This window comes from Zeus faber (genome assembly GCF_960531495.2).
Source record: "Zeus faber genome assembly, chromosome: 2".
Classification (NCBI taxonomy): domain Eukaryota; kingdom Metazoa; phylum Chordata; class Actinopteri; order Zeiformes; family Zeidae; genus Zeus; species Zeus faber.
Genome location: NC_137189.1, coordinates 50,587,105 through 50,601,016, shown reverse-complemented (window position 1 = coordinate 50,601,016; position 13,912 = coordinate 50,587,105). Strand labels below are relative to the sequence as shown.

Genomic DNA, 13,912 nt, shown 5'->3' with positions numbered 1-13,912 from the left:
TTTACAAATAACTTATCTGTTACAAAGACAGTTTTCCCAACTAAAACACTTTAGAAATCAAAATTAGGTTCTTCCCCCCCCCCCTCAATAAAACATGGATGAGCCGCCTCGTCACACACAGGGTTAAGGCTGAAATCCCAATGACTTTTGGATTTTTTCGCGAGGACGAGTTCGGCGTTAAGTGCTTTGGGAGAAAACGACCAAAAAAATAAAAATAAAAATAATAAATCATTTTTTTTTTTTTTTTACTAAAAAAACAAAACAAAAAGGTTTTCAGTTTTAAAAATGGCACTTTTAGATTTGTGACGGCAGAGAAAAACCTTTTCTAAGGCACTGATGCAAGGCAATTATTATTACTTTTTTTCACAGGATGTGGGAAAACTTCACAAAATAACCATTCCACAGTTTAGGTAAATTATTTGCAATTTTTAAAAATAAAAACATTTGGAAACAAAACAAAACAAAACAAAAAAAAACAACTCTGCACCAACAAGAAGCTTAAGAGGACAAATGAACCGGCTGCAAAGCGGTTGAAGGACGTGTTGTGCTTGTAGTTTCTGATTCAGAGACGTTTCCTCGAAGTCGAACCCGCTCATAAATATTTCTTGACTGGAGACAGAAATACTTAAAAATACTACATTTTCACTTTGATCTCGGAAACGCTCGGGGCTGCCGATGCGACCGCTCGCATCAAAGTCTGGAAACCTGATTGGCCGCCGGGGGGCCGAGGACCCGTCGCCGCGGCGGCGCCTCCGCACCCGAGCTCCCAAAATATTAACGCTATATTCCAGTTTGTCACGTGACGTCTGATGCGATCCTTCCCACGGTCCCTCCGCTCGTCACCCGTGGGCGCGGCTTCCTGCTGACCCCGCCCGCCTCGGCGGAGGGGGGCGGGGCTCCAACAGAAACAAAAGGAGAAGAAAACAAAGTAAATACCGTCTACGGAGCTATACTTACAGGAAATACAGGGTTGTCATAGCGACGCGTTCTAACAGTATGTACACGGCCGCGGCTCCTCTCCTCTCGACGCGCTGGCGACGCGGTGGAGGCCGCGGCGCAGGCGCCTCCGTCCGGCCGCTTTAGCAAACAGCGGCCGGACGCTCAGTCACTACGTCAGCCGCCCCTCCCCACCCGTGGGCCAAAAGGAGGTTCCCGGTCCCCATTGCGGTCCCATCGCGCCGCCACAGAAGTGGAGAATTTTTGATTCGGCCCAAAAAAAAAAAATTAAAAAAAAAAAAAAAAAAAAAAAAGGCGTTTTGGCCTCCATGTCGGCTCCACCGGCGTCACGGCCGCCAATGTCACATCTACACCCAAATCATCTCCAATGAGATTTATTGACTTTCTCAGAATTGAATTTGTAATTTCCTAAAAATTTGACAGCTTTTTAAATGCCAGTCTGTATGAAGGAGGCCTGGCTCTTAGATTTAACATCGTTCCCGTCAGTTTTCTGATCCACAGATCAAATATTTGAAATTCAGTATCAATCAAGTAATCAGTCCCGACGATTCCTAAAAACTGCCAAAACAGACATTGTGTGATGTCACCGCAGGCCTCTTAATACTGTAGGAGGGAGCAGCGAGGTATCCCATGATGCATCTGTGGCCTGTTGCACAGCGACGGGGGGGGGGGGGGGCGGGGCCGGCGGCGCTGCGCTCCCATTGGCTCAGAAGTGGCGCGGGAACTCGCACTGTTCACAGCGGTTGAGCGCCGGGTGGTTGAGGAAGGTGCAGGCGGTGCAGCTCCACTGCACGCCGTCGTCCTCCTCGGGGTCCGACGGGGGCTTGGCCGCACGGCCGCTGGGCTCTGCAGGGGGAGGAGCTTCGTTTAGGGCGGAGCCGCGACTTCAACTGGGAGACAAACAAGCAGGCGGAACAAAAGCTCCCGCGGTGACCTAACGCCGCTTTTACATTTTGAAAAGTCGAGGTGATTGACAAACATTATTCATCAAAATACGATCCCCATGTGGCCCCCGCTCCCTAGCTTGAGACCCCTGATCTACAACCTTTTCTGTTTGTTTTAGGAATCAGTGAAGTCACAAGATAAAGAAGCAAAATTCAGATTTTAACGACGTTTTCAGTCGAACGTTGGATTCTCAGAGTGAAACCTTCACACACACGTACTGAGCAGGAGGAGGGTGATGGAGGAGAGACAAGACAGAGGGAAAAAGGGTAGAGGGGAGGACGGAGAAGAAGAGGTGGCGCTACCCACCCGAGGGAGGAGGGGAAGGAGCAGAGGAGGTTGAGGTGGAGGTGGAGGTGGAAGGCTCCATCAGGAGTTTGGAGGTGACGTTGTAACGACATCCTCTCCTGTCGGGACGGACGCCCACCGAGCCTGCACCACCCCCGGGAGAAAGGGATGGGTGGAGAGATGGACGGATGGAGGGACGGATGGAGGGATGGAGGGAGAAGACAGAGAGGAGCAGAGGAGTGAAACATGTGACGGCACAGAATAAAAACAGGAAGTGAGCGCTGTCGCCAAAGTAAAAGCCCCTGGTACTACGAGGTGGTGCGCAGACGAGGGCGTCGGCCCAGCCCCTCGCTCGCCGGCCTCCTCCACCCCCGAGTCGCGCTTCGCCACCGTGACGAGGGCGTCGGCCTCCCTCCTCCGCTCAGCGTGCGGAGGCTCCCACAGCACGACGTCACTGGCTGCAAGTTGGAGATGTGGATGACTGTGTCCGGCCGGCTCCATCCTCTCGCTTGTCACCTTGGCACCACCCGATAGAGCTCGGACCGCCCTCAGCCTCCGCGTGGAGCGTCTGTGCAACTGCACAACCAAACTGACCCAACTGTGGCGGAGAAGAAGCTTAGCCACACCCTTCTAGACAGCCCGGAGCGCCGAGTGGTGTTCCAGGCAAGGACCTTCCTCGCCTTCAAGTCCTTTTCTGTGGAGTCGACGTACGAGCCAGATACTTGAAATCCCCTTCTTCCTTGAGGGCCTCGTCCTCATTGGTTCAAAGGGGTTGGTGCTCGTGGATGTTGTACGACATACAAGTCTTTTTGTCATTTGGAGCCAGACTCGGTCTTGACCCGAGTGAGCAGCTCCTGCGCTTGCGCCACATCGTTTGAGGGGCTGATCAGTCATCTGCCGAGTCCGGATCTGTGACTACCACTGCTGGGTTCCACCTGGACCTCCTTGGAATGATGGTGAAGCCAAGGGCTTCGTCTCATCCACTGATGGCTCGCGTAGCCGAGGGCTATGATGACAAGGAACGGGTCAAGTGTGTTGTCCTGTAGAACACCAACCAGGATGTGGAACCCGTCACCGCCCGGCTTCAGGACTCTGGCTCTGGTCCCAGAGGACATGTGCTCGATGGCTCTGAGTAGGTTGGGTGGGGCACCATGGGACTTGAGGATTCTCATCATTTTGCCAATGTGGGCGGAAAGGACTTCCGAAAGTCAATCAATGTGAGCACCGCTGACAAGTTTTACTGCTTCACCCCCTTGATGATGCGCCTCAGTGACTTATAGCTCAAGCCGTTCTGCTTGTCTCTCAGCAGTGGGTCAATGGGACTTTGTCATCTGTTCCACATTTTCACCACAACGCTTGTGAGACTATTGCCCCGATAGTCATCTGACTTCGAGAGGTCGCCCATCTTTGGAACAGGAATGATAAATTAGATATCGAACACTGCGTCGCCTTCTGGCCCTTAGCATGAGCTAGGTTGCAGATCTCGAGAATGATGTTCTCCAGGTCGCAGTTTTCAAAGACTTCTGGCGGGATGTTGTCTGGCCTCTTGAAGTGAAGGGTCCATCATCGATGTCAATGTTGGTAGAGATGACGATTATGTCTTTGTGTGCGGGGGTCGCTGCCTAAGAGCTTCTTGGAATGGGTGAAACAGATTGTTACTCGCTCCTCTGCGCTGTTGCCCTTTATTTTCTTACGCTCGCTGAATTTGTTGAGGATCTTCCATGATTCTCCATACCATGTGCAGCTTCTACCCTCCTCATTTTCTCCACGATTTCCTCCTTTGTGATGTCCTCGTACTAGAGCAGCTGCTTCCTCTCAGTGTCCTAGTGGCTACAGTTTTGGCGAGTTTTCGCCTCCTACGCACTGTGTATTACATTTGCAGGTCGGGTCTTGTTGAGAAGAGCTTCCAGTCATACCGCACTTAAGCACTTGGTTTTGGGACTCTCAGGCTCAGCTTCGGTGGACAGAGCAGACCGTGTGAAAGGAGCCTCAGGCAGTTGTGGACACACGGTTTCTCCATTTCCGGCAGACTGGTGCGGTAAGTAGTTGAGTTGATGGAGTTGGCCGGTTGCGAAACCTTGAAACGTCCACCTCTTACCGAACCTTCTTCTGGAACTGTGTGTTCGCAGCTGTTCATGCTCCATCAGCAGCCTGGTGAGCAGCTCACCATTCTGGTTTGTTGCTTCGTGGTATGTAAAAGGTGCGTCTTCTGGATCTAGCCTGGCGTTGAGGTCGCCCAGGATAGATAGACAGCTTTGGGCGGGCAAGTCTCTTCCTAGCCAAACGACCTCAGGGACTGACGCGTAACACGAGTCCAAGGATCTGCCCCGCTGATAGTTCCCGGTAAGGGGGGTTAACGAGAGAGCTCTCAATCTGGACCCTGGAACGGAGTGTGTCGAGGAAACTACTGCTGCCGCACAGTCCTGCGACAGGTGTGGCAGGCGCGACTAGGGCTGAACGATTTGGGAAAATTATGTAATTGCGATTTTTTTCAGACCAATATTGAGATTTTTTTTTTTTAACTTCCTTATCTTCTGTATTATCAACTAAATACAAGCAATAAATAATTTTATAGTATGGCCAACACAACATTGGATACAACAACATATAAACTGCTCTTTTCTGTTGGCCAGGCCTCGTGTTATGATAAAATTTGATGAATTGTTGCATGAATTGATATCAAGAATATATCTTTATTTAACTATTGAATTGTAAATAGAAAAACCTTCAGTCACAAAAGAGTATTGACTCATTGATTTAACTTCAACCTTGTAATTGTTCGAATCTGAAAATTAACATTCGAAAAAAGCAGTGTTTCAGCAGAAATGTATTATTGTTTTGTGCTTAAGTCCACATACACGGAGGACCGCTCCATGCGCTCATTAAAAAAAAGTTCCATTAGGAGATGTGAAATAAAACAAGAACACTGTCCTGGGCGCCGGTCGCGGGCGCACGCATCATCGGAGCCGTCGGGGGCAGGTGTGCAAAATGTGCCCCCACCCCAGGACGGCTCTAGGCCGCCGCCCATCAGGCCTGGAGGGAGAGCCGGCCCTACACAGCCCTATCGGTTAGATTGTGCAAAATACAAATAAGAAATGTTTTTTTCCGCAGGTTTTGCGATTTGAAAATTGCGTTGTTAAATTGCGATGTTGGTTTTCAATTTGATAAATCATTCAGCCCTGACTGCGATATATTTAGGGTGGATGAGTGTTCCAACTTCAGCTAGTATCAGCATTGTAAAGAATAATGGATGAAGCGACAGATCAAAGTCGTATACTTCCAGGGGCCAAAGTCCCCAGAGCCTGCAGGCCTCTGGCGGCAGAATTCAGATTTGACCCCAAACCCGTGAGGGAGGCTCGTGTCCGAGCCCGGCACAGCTCCTGATGCAGTCCTGCGGTGTAGGAGGCCGTTTGCGATGGCTACCTCCAACGCATGCACCGCAAGAGAAGATGAGAGTTGGTGTCCAGCAGCACAGGCATGTCAACCCCATGTACAACAAAGTGGAGGACCACTACGTCACCACGTCATCTGCATGGAGACATGGCAGCCGGGCGGCACAAGGGGTTGTCGGGCGGCGGGGAGGGGCACGCGCCCACCCAGCGAGGATCATGTCTGCTTAGTTTGACAGCAACCCCGTCACGACAGTCGTTGCTGTGCACTCTCCTACCAACGCAGCGATGAGACTCATCCATCCCATCACTCTAGTGATGGGATGGATGGAGGGATGGAGAGAGGGGGTACCTTTGGGTTTGGGAGGAACAGGGCCGAGGAAGCCGATGTTGTCGTAGAAGTTGTCGATGGCGCTGGGATCGAAGTGCGGCCCTGCGACCGAGAGGAGGAAATTAATAATTCATGCTCCACTTTCTGCTAAATTTAAATTCCTCTGTTTGACGACGCTGATGCTTTATCTGATGCAAAAGAAAATCATTCCATATTTGAGTTTATCTTGATTCTCTTTGTAGAGGTATAGAGGTATTGTTTGGATTCGCGATATTGACAAAATCAAATACCTTGTTATCAATAATTTGACGACATCTTGGGGATGACTATTGTTTTTTCTCATAAGATATTTGGAGACATTTGGACTCTTGTAGTAAACATTTGTGACAGAGTCTGTTGTTTTTAGTTCCCAAGTAGGCCAAGGTCATTTTTCAGTTTTTCAGAGATTATGAAAGCACAGCTGACGTGTTTAAATTGCTAAATGTACATTGAAATAAACTTTAATCGAAAATGTAAGCATTACATACTTTAGGGTCACATTTCAAAATTTGACCTTTTTCGTTTTTTTCAAGTGTAGAACCAGAGCTTCAAAACAAGGGATCACTTGTGGGGATCAAGCAAATATTTTGGAAGCTGTGACTTATTAAAGGTTAAGGTTTTGAAAACAGAAGTTCTGAGAAATCAGGATTTAAAGTTTTAGAAGAATTTCCAGACTTTTGCAGAACAAACAAAACATTTAGAAAACACAATTAGTGATTCAAATGGTGACGTCTGGACAGTGCTGTGCTCCTCAATGAGATAATGTTCAATGTGGTTTTCTGAAAATCCTATTTGAATCATTAATTCATAAGAATATTGGAAAATGTTTAACTTGCATGAGCCCTCCATTGTTCTGTATCTTCTAAACATTCCCATTTCCTGCATTTATTGTTTTAGAACAATGATGGTTTTCAGAAAGTGGCCCGTTTCAGACCGCGCACATGAAAACAACTATTTGGGAAAGGTTGTTTCCTGGGAGCGCCGCCCTCTCCTCATTATCCACAACAACACAGATGATGTTTTCACGGAGAAGGGATATTTGTTGCTTCCGGTGTTTATCTGTCGTCGTTTCCTTAAAACATTGTTTAGGGAAGTGACGTCGGCTCTTCTTCTTCGTGTCCTCGGAGGCGTGGCGGCGAGACCGTTTTTTTTAACCACGCGAAGCAGACCCGGCACCGCCCGGGTCTTCTCCGCAGTCTTGACATCACACGGAATACGGAGCGATGAGGCTGATCTGCATGGTTGCGTCAAAGGGAACCGTGAGATGTTCGACAAGTGGCTGTGGGACTTTCCCCCTGTGTAATGCAGCTGGATCTTTTAATATTTATCTCATATTTAGAAATCAAACGCAGTTTTGAAAATAAGTAGAGAGATGGTGGGGGGGCAGGGGCAGGGACACTAGCCAGTGAAACCAAAGATGCTAATCCATCACCGCGCCCACACGCCCCCCAGACCCTAGAGACTAAAACAAACTTACTTTGCTGACAAACTATGAGCATTGAGCGATCCCAAAACTGGCGGGTTCTTCAACATTTAACATTTCAAAATATGGGAGAAAAAAAAGAAAAACACATTCAAATCAAACCAAACTAAACCTTTCGTGTTGTTTTGCAGGACTTCACGTTTGCCGACTTGGACGACCGTACGCCAGACGCTGTCACATTTGATTCACCACCTTTTGGATAATCAGTCGTTGACTATGATGATATATTCATTTTCAAAATGGCCGACATCCTAGACAGTCCACTCAATGGTAAACGAGGGGCGGATGTGAAACTCCTCAGTCTACGTTTTTTGGAGCAAACATATTTTTTGGGATTATTTTAAAGTATTTCATTAAAGTTGTAATCCATGAGATCATTTTGTTACAACAATTGAGGATAAATATTTGATATTCATCCCATCTTTCTTTAGCTAAGAAACATCCATTCAGCGTGTTTACGCTGTGCATGTGCTCCTCTGTACGCTGTTTTTAATTGCTGGTGCCGGGGTCCGCCACTTGATAAGAAGTGAAAGGAATTAGCTAAGGCAGCGTCGCGAGTTGTGGTCAGTAATCTGTCGCAATACTGTGGATTCATTGTGGTGAGTTATTGTGGTGTATTCCACCCAACGCAGACGACCTGATGGATTCACACTTTAAAGGAATCTCTCCATATTGACTACAGAAGGGGTGTGGTTATTTTTGGGGAGGACCTGAGTGTGTCCTCCACCCCCAAGAAGCAGTTTTCTGGACGTGTCTCAGTGGAGTTCTGCTGCGGCAATAAATAGCTTGTTAGCAGCGGCTGCAGGATGCAATACAGGAAGCGACTGGTGCTTAAGAGCACAATGGCAGCACCTTGGCTGCGTGTGCCGGGTCACATGGTTTCCCATAATTTGAGCGTTCGCTGACCCTCTACGGTGGGTGGCTAATATGATCTATTAAGGCCTAGAATATATAATATCATATATAATAACTTAAAATTCAATTTCATGAAATTTACAATAACTTATGGTATGTTTCCAATTATCTTTTGCCCTCCTTAAAGCTTAAAATACACAGTGGAATGTGACTTTGACTTCTAGACATTTCATTGCAAATAACAGACAGACAGACAGACACACACACAGTACCTCGTGTCTGAAGCAGGTCGATTTCCTTGGTCAGACAGTCGATGTCGATCTGCAGTATCCGGTTTTTGCATCTCAACTGCTGCATTTCCTCAATCTGAGAGAAAACCAACAGAACCACATCAGACGGACGGACACCGGTTCAACTCAAGTTCATATAAATAGTTGACTAATTGTTTGCTGATCTTGTGGCAAATTGGCTGCTGAGAACAACAATCCAGGAGCCTCAGATTTAGTCCCTGGATCCAATGGGAGTTAAGTGCTGGGCGATAAAACGATAACCATAATTATCACGATATTTCTTTCCTCGATGTCGAAATAAAATAAGCTTGATAATTTGGATAATGGGTTCCGCAGACAGCCCAGCACGATATGAGATCAATATTTTTTATCCTGGATCTGATTTACTGTCTCTAGTTAAGGAGATAACAGTGAAACTAGGACCCAAGCTGTCATGACTGGACATTCTCTCACGGTGCCAACATCTTGGAAAATAAACAACAGTGACGTTAAAATAATCATTTTTGCTGGAACGACCCCTCAAGGTCTACGGACCCCACATTGAGAACCAGTGGCTTAGTGAATACTAAAAGGCAAAAATTAAATATAAGTATAATTCGCTGCAGGGAAAATAACTTGAAATTAAAATTAAATTAAATACATGTCCAGATTTCAAAGCAGAAACAAGCATAAATGTATGTTTCTTAAGGATTTTACTCATTTAATTGGAAAGAGGTGATCAGGCTACTACAAGATGTCGCAGAACTGCAAGAACTATAAAAACTATAAGAACTATAAGAACTATACTATAAGTCCAAGCAATACACGTAAAAACAATAAAGCTGATGTATAATATCTTTTCAAAGTAAAGAACAAACTTTGTCACAGTGTCTGTTTTGGCAGATCTGTGTTCTGAGCCACTGGAGCAGAACTGAGATCAGCCAATCGAGCTCCCGCTGAAACAGCAAAAAGCCTCCAGCAGCTGATTCAACATCCACTTGGGTGGAGGTGTTTCACAACAGAACAGCAGCTTCAGAGGGACACGGACGCAGGCGGGACACCTGCCCTGAGTTTGGAGGGTGTGTTTTGGTGAACCCCCCCTGATTGCTCCAGGAGCCACTGTGGAGGCCGGTTGGCAGAGCCCTAGTCTCACAAATCAGACCTCAGAGTCACAGTGTCGGGCGTCACAGTGTCCCCGAGTGGCAGTGTCCCTAGTCAGTGTCCCCTAGTCACAGTGTCCCCGAGTGACAGTGTCCCCGAGTGACAGTGTCCCCGAGTGACAGTGTCCCCGAGTGACAGTGTCCCCGAGTGACAGTGTCCCTAGTCAGTGTCCCCGAGTCACAGTGCCCCCGAGTGACAGTGTCCCCGGGTCACAGTGTCCCCGAGTCACAGTGTCCCCGAGTCACAGTGCCCCCGGGTCACAGTGTCCCCGGGTCACAGTGTCCCCGGGTCACAGTGTCCCCTGGTCACAGTGTCCCCGAGTGACAATGTCCCTGAGTGACAGTGTCCCCGAGTGACAGTGTCCCTGAGTCACAGTGTCCCCGAGTCACAGTGTCCCAGAGTGACAGTGTCCCCGAGCGACAGTGTCCCCGAGCGACAGTGTCCCCGAGCGACAGTGTCCCTAGTCAGTGTCCCCGAGTCAAAGTGTCCCCAAGTCACAGTGTCCCCCAGTGACAGTGCCCCCGAGTGACAGTGTCCCTAGTCAGTCTCCACAAGTGACAGTGTCCCCGAGTGACAGTGTCCCTAGTCAGTGTCCCTGAGTGACAGTGTCCCTGAGTGACAGTGTCCCTGAGTGACAGTGTCCCTGAGTGACAGTGCCCCCGAGTCACAGTGTCCCAAGTGACAGTGTCCCTGAGTGACAGTGTCCCTGAGTGACAGTGTCCCCGAGTCACAGTGTCCCCCAGTGACAGTGCCCCCGAGTGACAGTGTCCCTAGTCAGTGTCCCCAAGTGACAGTGTCCCCGAGTGACAGTGTCCCTAGTCAGTGTCCCCGAGTGACAGTGTCCCCGAGTCACAGTGTCCCCCAGTGACAGTGCCCCCGAGTGACAGTGTCCCTAGTCAGTGTCCCCAAGTGACAGTGTCCCCGAGTGACAGTGTCCCTAGTCAGTGTCCCCGAGTGACAGTGTCCCGAAAATCTTCAATCGGCAATGAGGTCATATTTATGCCCCGCCCCTCGTGGCCCCAGGTGTGATGGACTGACCGAGGGGATCTGGGAGGCAGAGTTGGAGCGTTCCAGTCGTCTCCTGGTGAGGTCGTTCTCCATCTCGTTCACTTCCTCTTTTAGCTTCTCCAGCTTCTTCTTCTTCAGCTCCAGCTCCTGCCACAGCCGCTCCATGCGAGCCTTCTGGTGCACCAGCAGTGCTGAGGACACACACACACACACACACACACACACACACACACACACACACACACACACACACACACACGATTAGATAGATCTCTATAACATAAATAACTGTATCAGATATGACGTTAGAGTTTCATGATGATAATGCTCCATAACAGTATCATCATATTCAGAGTCCGACACTAACGTTTAGAAAGGGTTGCCTATTTGCCAACCATGGATCCGCTGTTGGTTGCCGAGGCTGACAAAATGGTTGCCAAATTTCTATCATTTTATCATGGGGTGATACTTATCGTCATAATTATAATACATGTTCCAATATTGAAAAAGTGACGTGAAGGAAGGAGGAATTAACAGAATTTACTCATGACAAAAAAATAATTGATCATAAAAATGGTTATATGTTAAATGATTTTATGATATTTACTTATGATTTTGATCATTATTTTATACACACACACACACACACACACACACACACACACACATATATATATATATGTGTGTGTGTGTGTGTGTCTGTCTGTCTGTCTGTCACACACACACACACACACACACACACACACACACACACACACACACACACATATATATATATATATATATATATATATATATATATATATATATATGTGTATGTGTATATATATATATATATATATATATATATATATATATATATATATATATATATATATATATATATATATATATATATATATATATGTGTGTGTGTGTGTGTGTGTGTGTGTGTGTGTGTGTGTGTGTGTGTGTGTGTGTGTGTGTGTGGTGTGTGTGTGTGTGTATATATTGTCATGATTATTTTGACTGAAGTTCGAACTGTGCATCCAATTCTTTTATTTTCAGTTTGTATACCACTCCTTTTCTTCTTTTTTTCTGCTTTAACAGTATGAGGCAGATGAAAATGGAACCAGACCTGGTTGCCGGGGGCAACTGGGCAACCATTACCATTGAGCCCCGACATTAACATCCGGGTAGACAAAAGGTAAAAAGGAGGAGGATCAGCAGTAAATCAGCGGCTGCAGCTCGAGGCTTCGGGCGAATTCTGCAGCAGAACGACTCAAGTCTCTGCAGTTTGGGATGCGATCATAACTCGTAACTCAGAGACTGATGACAGGAGGCAACACCTGCTTCACGCACGCACACACACACACTTCTACAGACACAAAGTGTCAATAGTACCAACACACACACGGTGGTTTGACATGTTTGCAGATGAAAAAAAAAAAAAACAGAAGTAAATGTTGAAGGTTCAATCTCCATCCCTCAATCAAGTGCCCTGGAGCACTGAACTGCAGCAAAATGTTTTCAGAACCAAACCGATTGTTTATTCCCAAAAATCCATATTGAAGAGAGTATAAAGTAGAAAAACAAGCCACTGTGCATTCATGGCGCCGTGAGGATGAACCTGTCCTATCTCTCCACAGTCTGCCCTGATGTTTACTCCAGGTTGAGCGTGGTCAGATGACCGCTCTGGAACTCCTACATTCAGCCAACAGAGATGAACAGGTGCTGAGCTGGATCAATGCAATTAGAAAAAATAACTTTTTAAATCAGCCGCAGGCGTTAACGTCTGAACCCTGACACCTACATAAAGAATCAAATCAATTAAGACAGCCTGGAATAATAACCTCATCCCTATGGGACTATATGTCATAAAGCGCTATAAAACTGACTGTTATGTTTATACATGTGCTCGTCTCTTTTATTTGTTCCACCTAAATCAGTTTCTTTAGTGATGAAACCCAGCGGTAAGTTACGACGTGTGATTTATGCTGTGTTTGGTCAAACTGTCGTGAGGTACCACCGTCCATCAAACACAGGTTGAGTTTGCTTCTTCTTTTTTTTCTTTTTTTTAAATGACTGATTTTGACTGAATTAGAATGAACCTAACCCACTAACCCCAAAGGAAAACATAGCTACTACACGGACGTTTCCAAAACATTTAAGCTCCTCCTCCTCCTCCTCCTCCTCTATGGAGGGAACAGTGGACCGAATGGCATCCATCGCCCTGCTGATATATCCTGCTCAACACGGAAATGAGCCATTCAAATATGATTGCTTGGTCCTTTAAAAGGTGAAACAGTAATAAGTCTTGTATCAGGCGGTTCCATCCTGGTATTAGTTTGACCGGTTCACCCCTTTTTGCACCTGAATCTCTGATCACACAGTGGCAGGTGTGTGTTCGTCAGGTGTTTCGACACAACTCAGACTTGACTTAGAGACATGACTCAGAGCTCAGCGATCCCGAGCGTCAAACTGGCTCCGTCACGCAAACCAAACGTCCTCTTTGTTCAGACTTTCAGTGGAAAAACCACAAGGACAGCAGCACTGGTGGGGGCGGTCAGGACGGCGTTTAAATGATAGGTTCGCCATTTTTCAACCCAGGTGTGATTTAAATGTTGGTTCCATCCTTTATAACTGTTCATAGCACAACCTGCCGAAGGCTTCACTCTTGAGAAACTTACCACTCTGCTGCAGCAGAGCACTCTCCTGAGCTTCAATGTTGTTCAATTGGGCAAACGATGAGGACTTGTTGGAACCTTTAAATCTCGTTAAATCTCAATCTCATTTTCAGTGTTTTGTTGACTCTCGTTCACTTCGTACGTCAGCTCTTTGGGCTACACGTTAACACTAACAGGAGAGACGAGAAGCAGGAAGTGGGGTTGCGTCCTACTGACGACCTGCTGTAGCCAACACGAGACATGTGACTATAATGTGAGTTTCCCGCATCGTAGTGGGTCATTGGATAACTTGGAAAAAGAGATTAAAACATTTTTTTGGTCTTAATCCTTTGCCCCATTGGACTGCATTGAAACACCGTGAGAAGCTGCAGCAGAGTGGTAAGTTTGCAAATTGTAACATGTTCAGCAGGTTGTGCTTTCAGTTAACTACAAAACTACAGATTTCACTCACACACACACACACACACACACACACACACACACACACACACACACACACACACACACACACACACACACACACA

The 13,912-nt window shown here is 47.0% G+C and overlaps 1 protein-coding gene across 3 annotated transcripts in view; it reads right to left on the bottom strand.

The window, feature by feature from the left end:
• Positions 1 to 1,170: 1,170 nt before the first annotated feature.
• The window catches only part of tab2 (TGF-beta activated kinase 1 (MAP3K7) binding protein 2), a 66,456-nt gene continuing 53,714 nt past the window's right edge, over positions 1,171 to 13,912 (bottom strand). The window contains exons 4-8 of one of the 3 annotated variants that reach the window (XM_079996822.1): positions 10,753 to 10,913; positions 8,557 to 8,650; positions 5,929 to 6,009; positions 2,209 to 2,331; positions 1,171 to 1,803 (exon numbers count right to left, since the gene is read on the bottom strand). In XM_079996822.1, the coding sequence (XP_079852948.1) occupies positions 1,664 to 1,803; positions 2,209 to 2,331; positions 5,929 to 6,009; positions 8,557 to 8,650; positions 10,753 to 10,913 (599 nt within the window). In that variant the 3' untranslated portion in view covers positions 1,171 to 1,663. The remainder of the gene's footprint in view (positions 1,804 to 2,208; positions 2,332 to 5,928; positions 6,010 to 8,556; positions 8,651 to 10,752; positions 10,914 to 13,912) is intronic. The other 2 variants (XM_079996823.1, XM_079996824.1) reach the window with 2 other exon arrangements.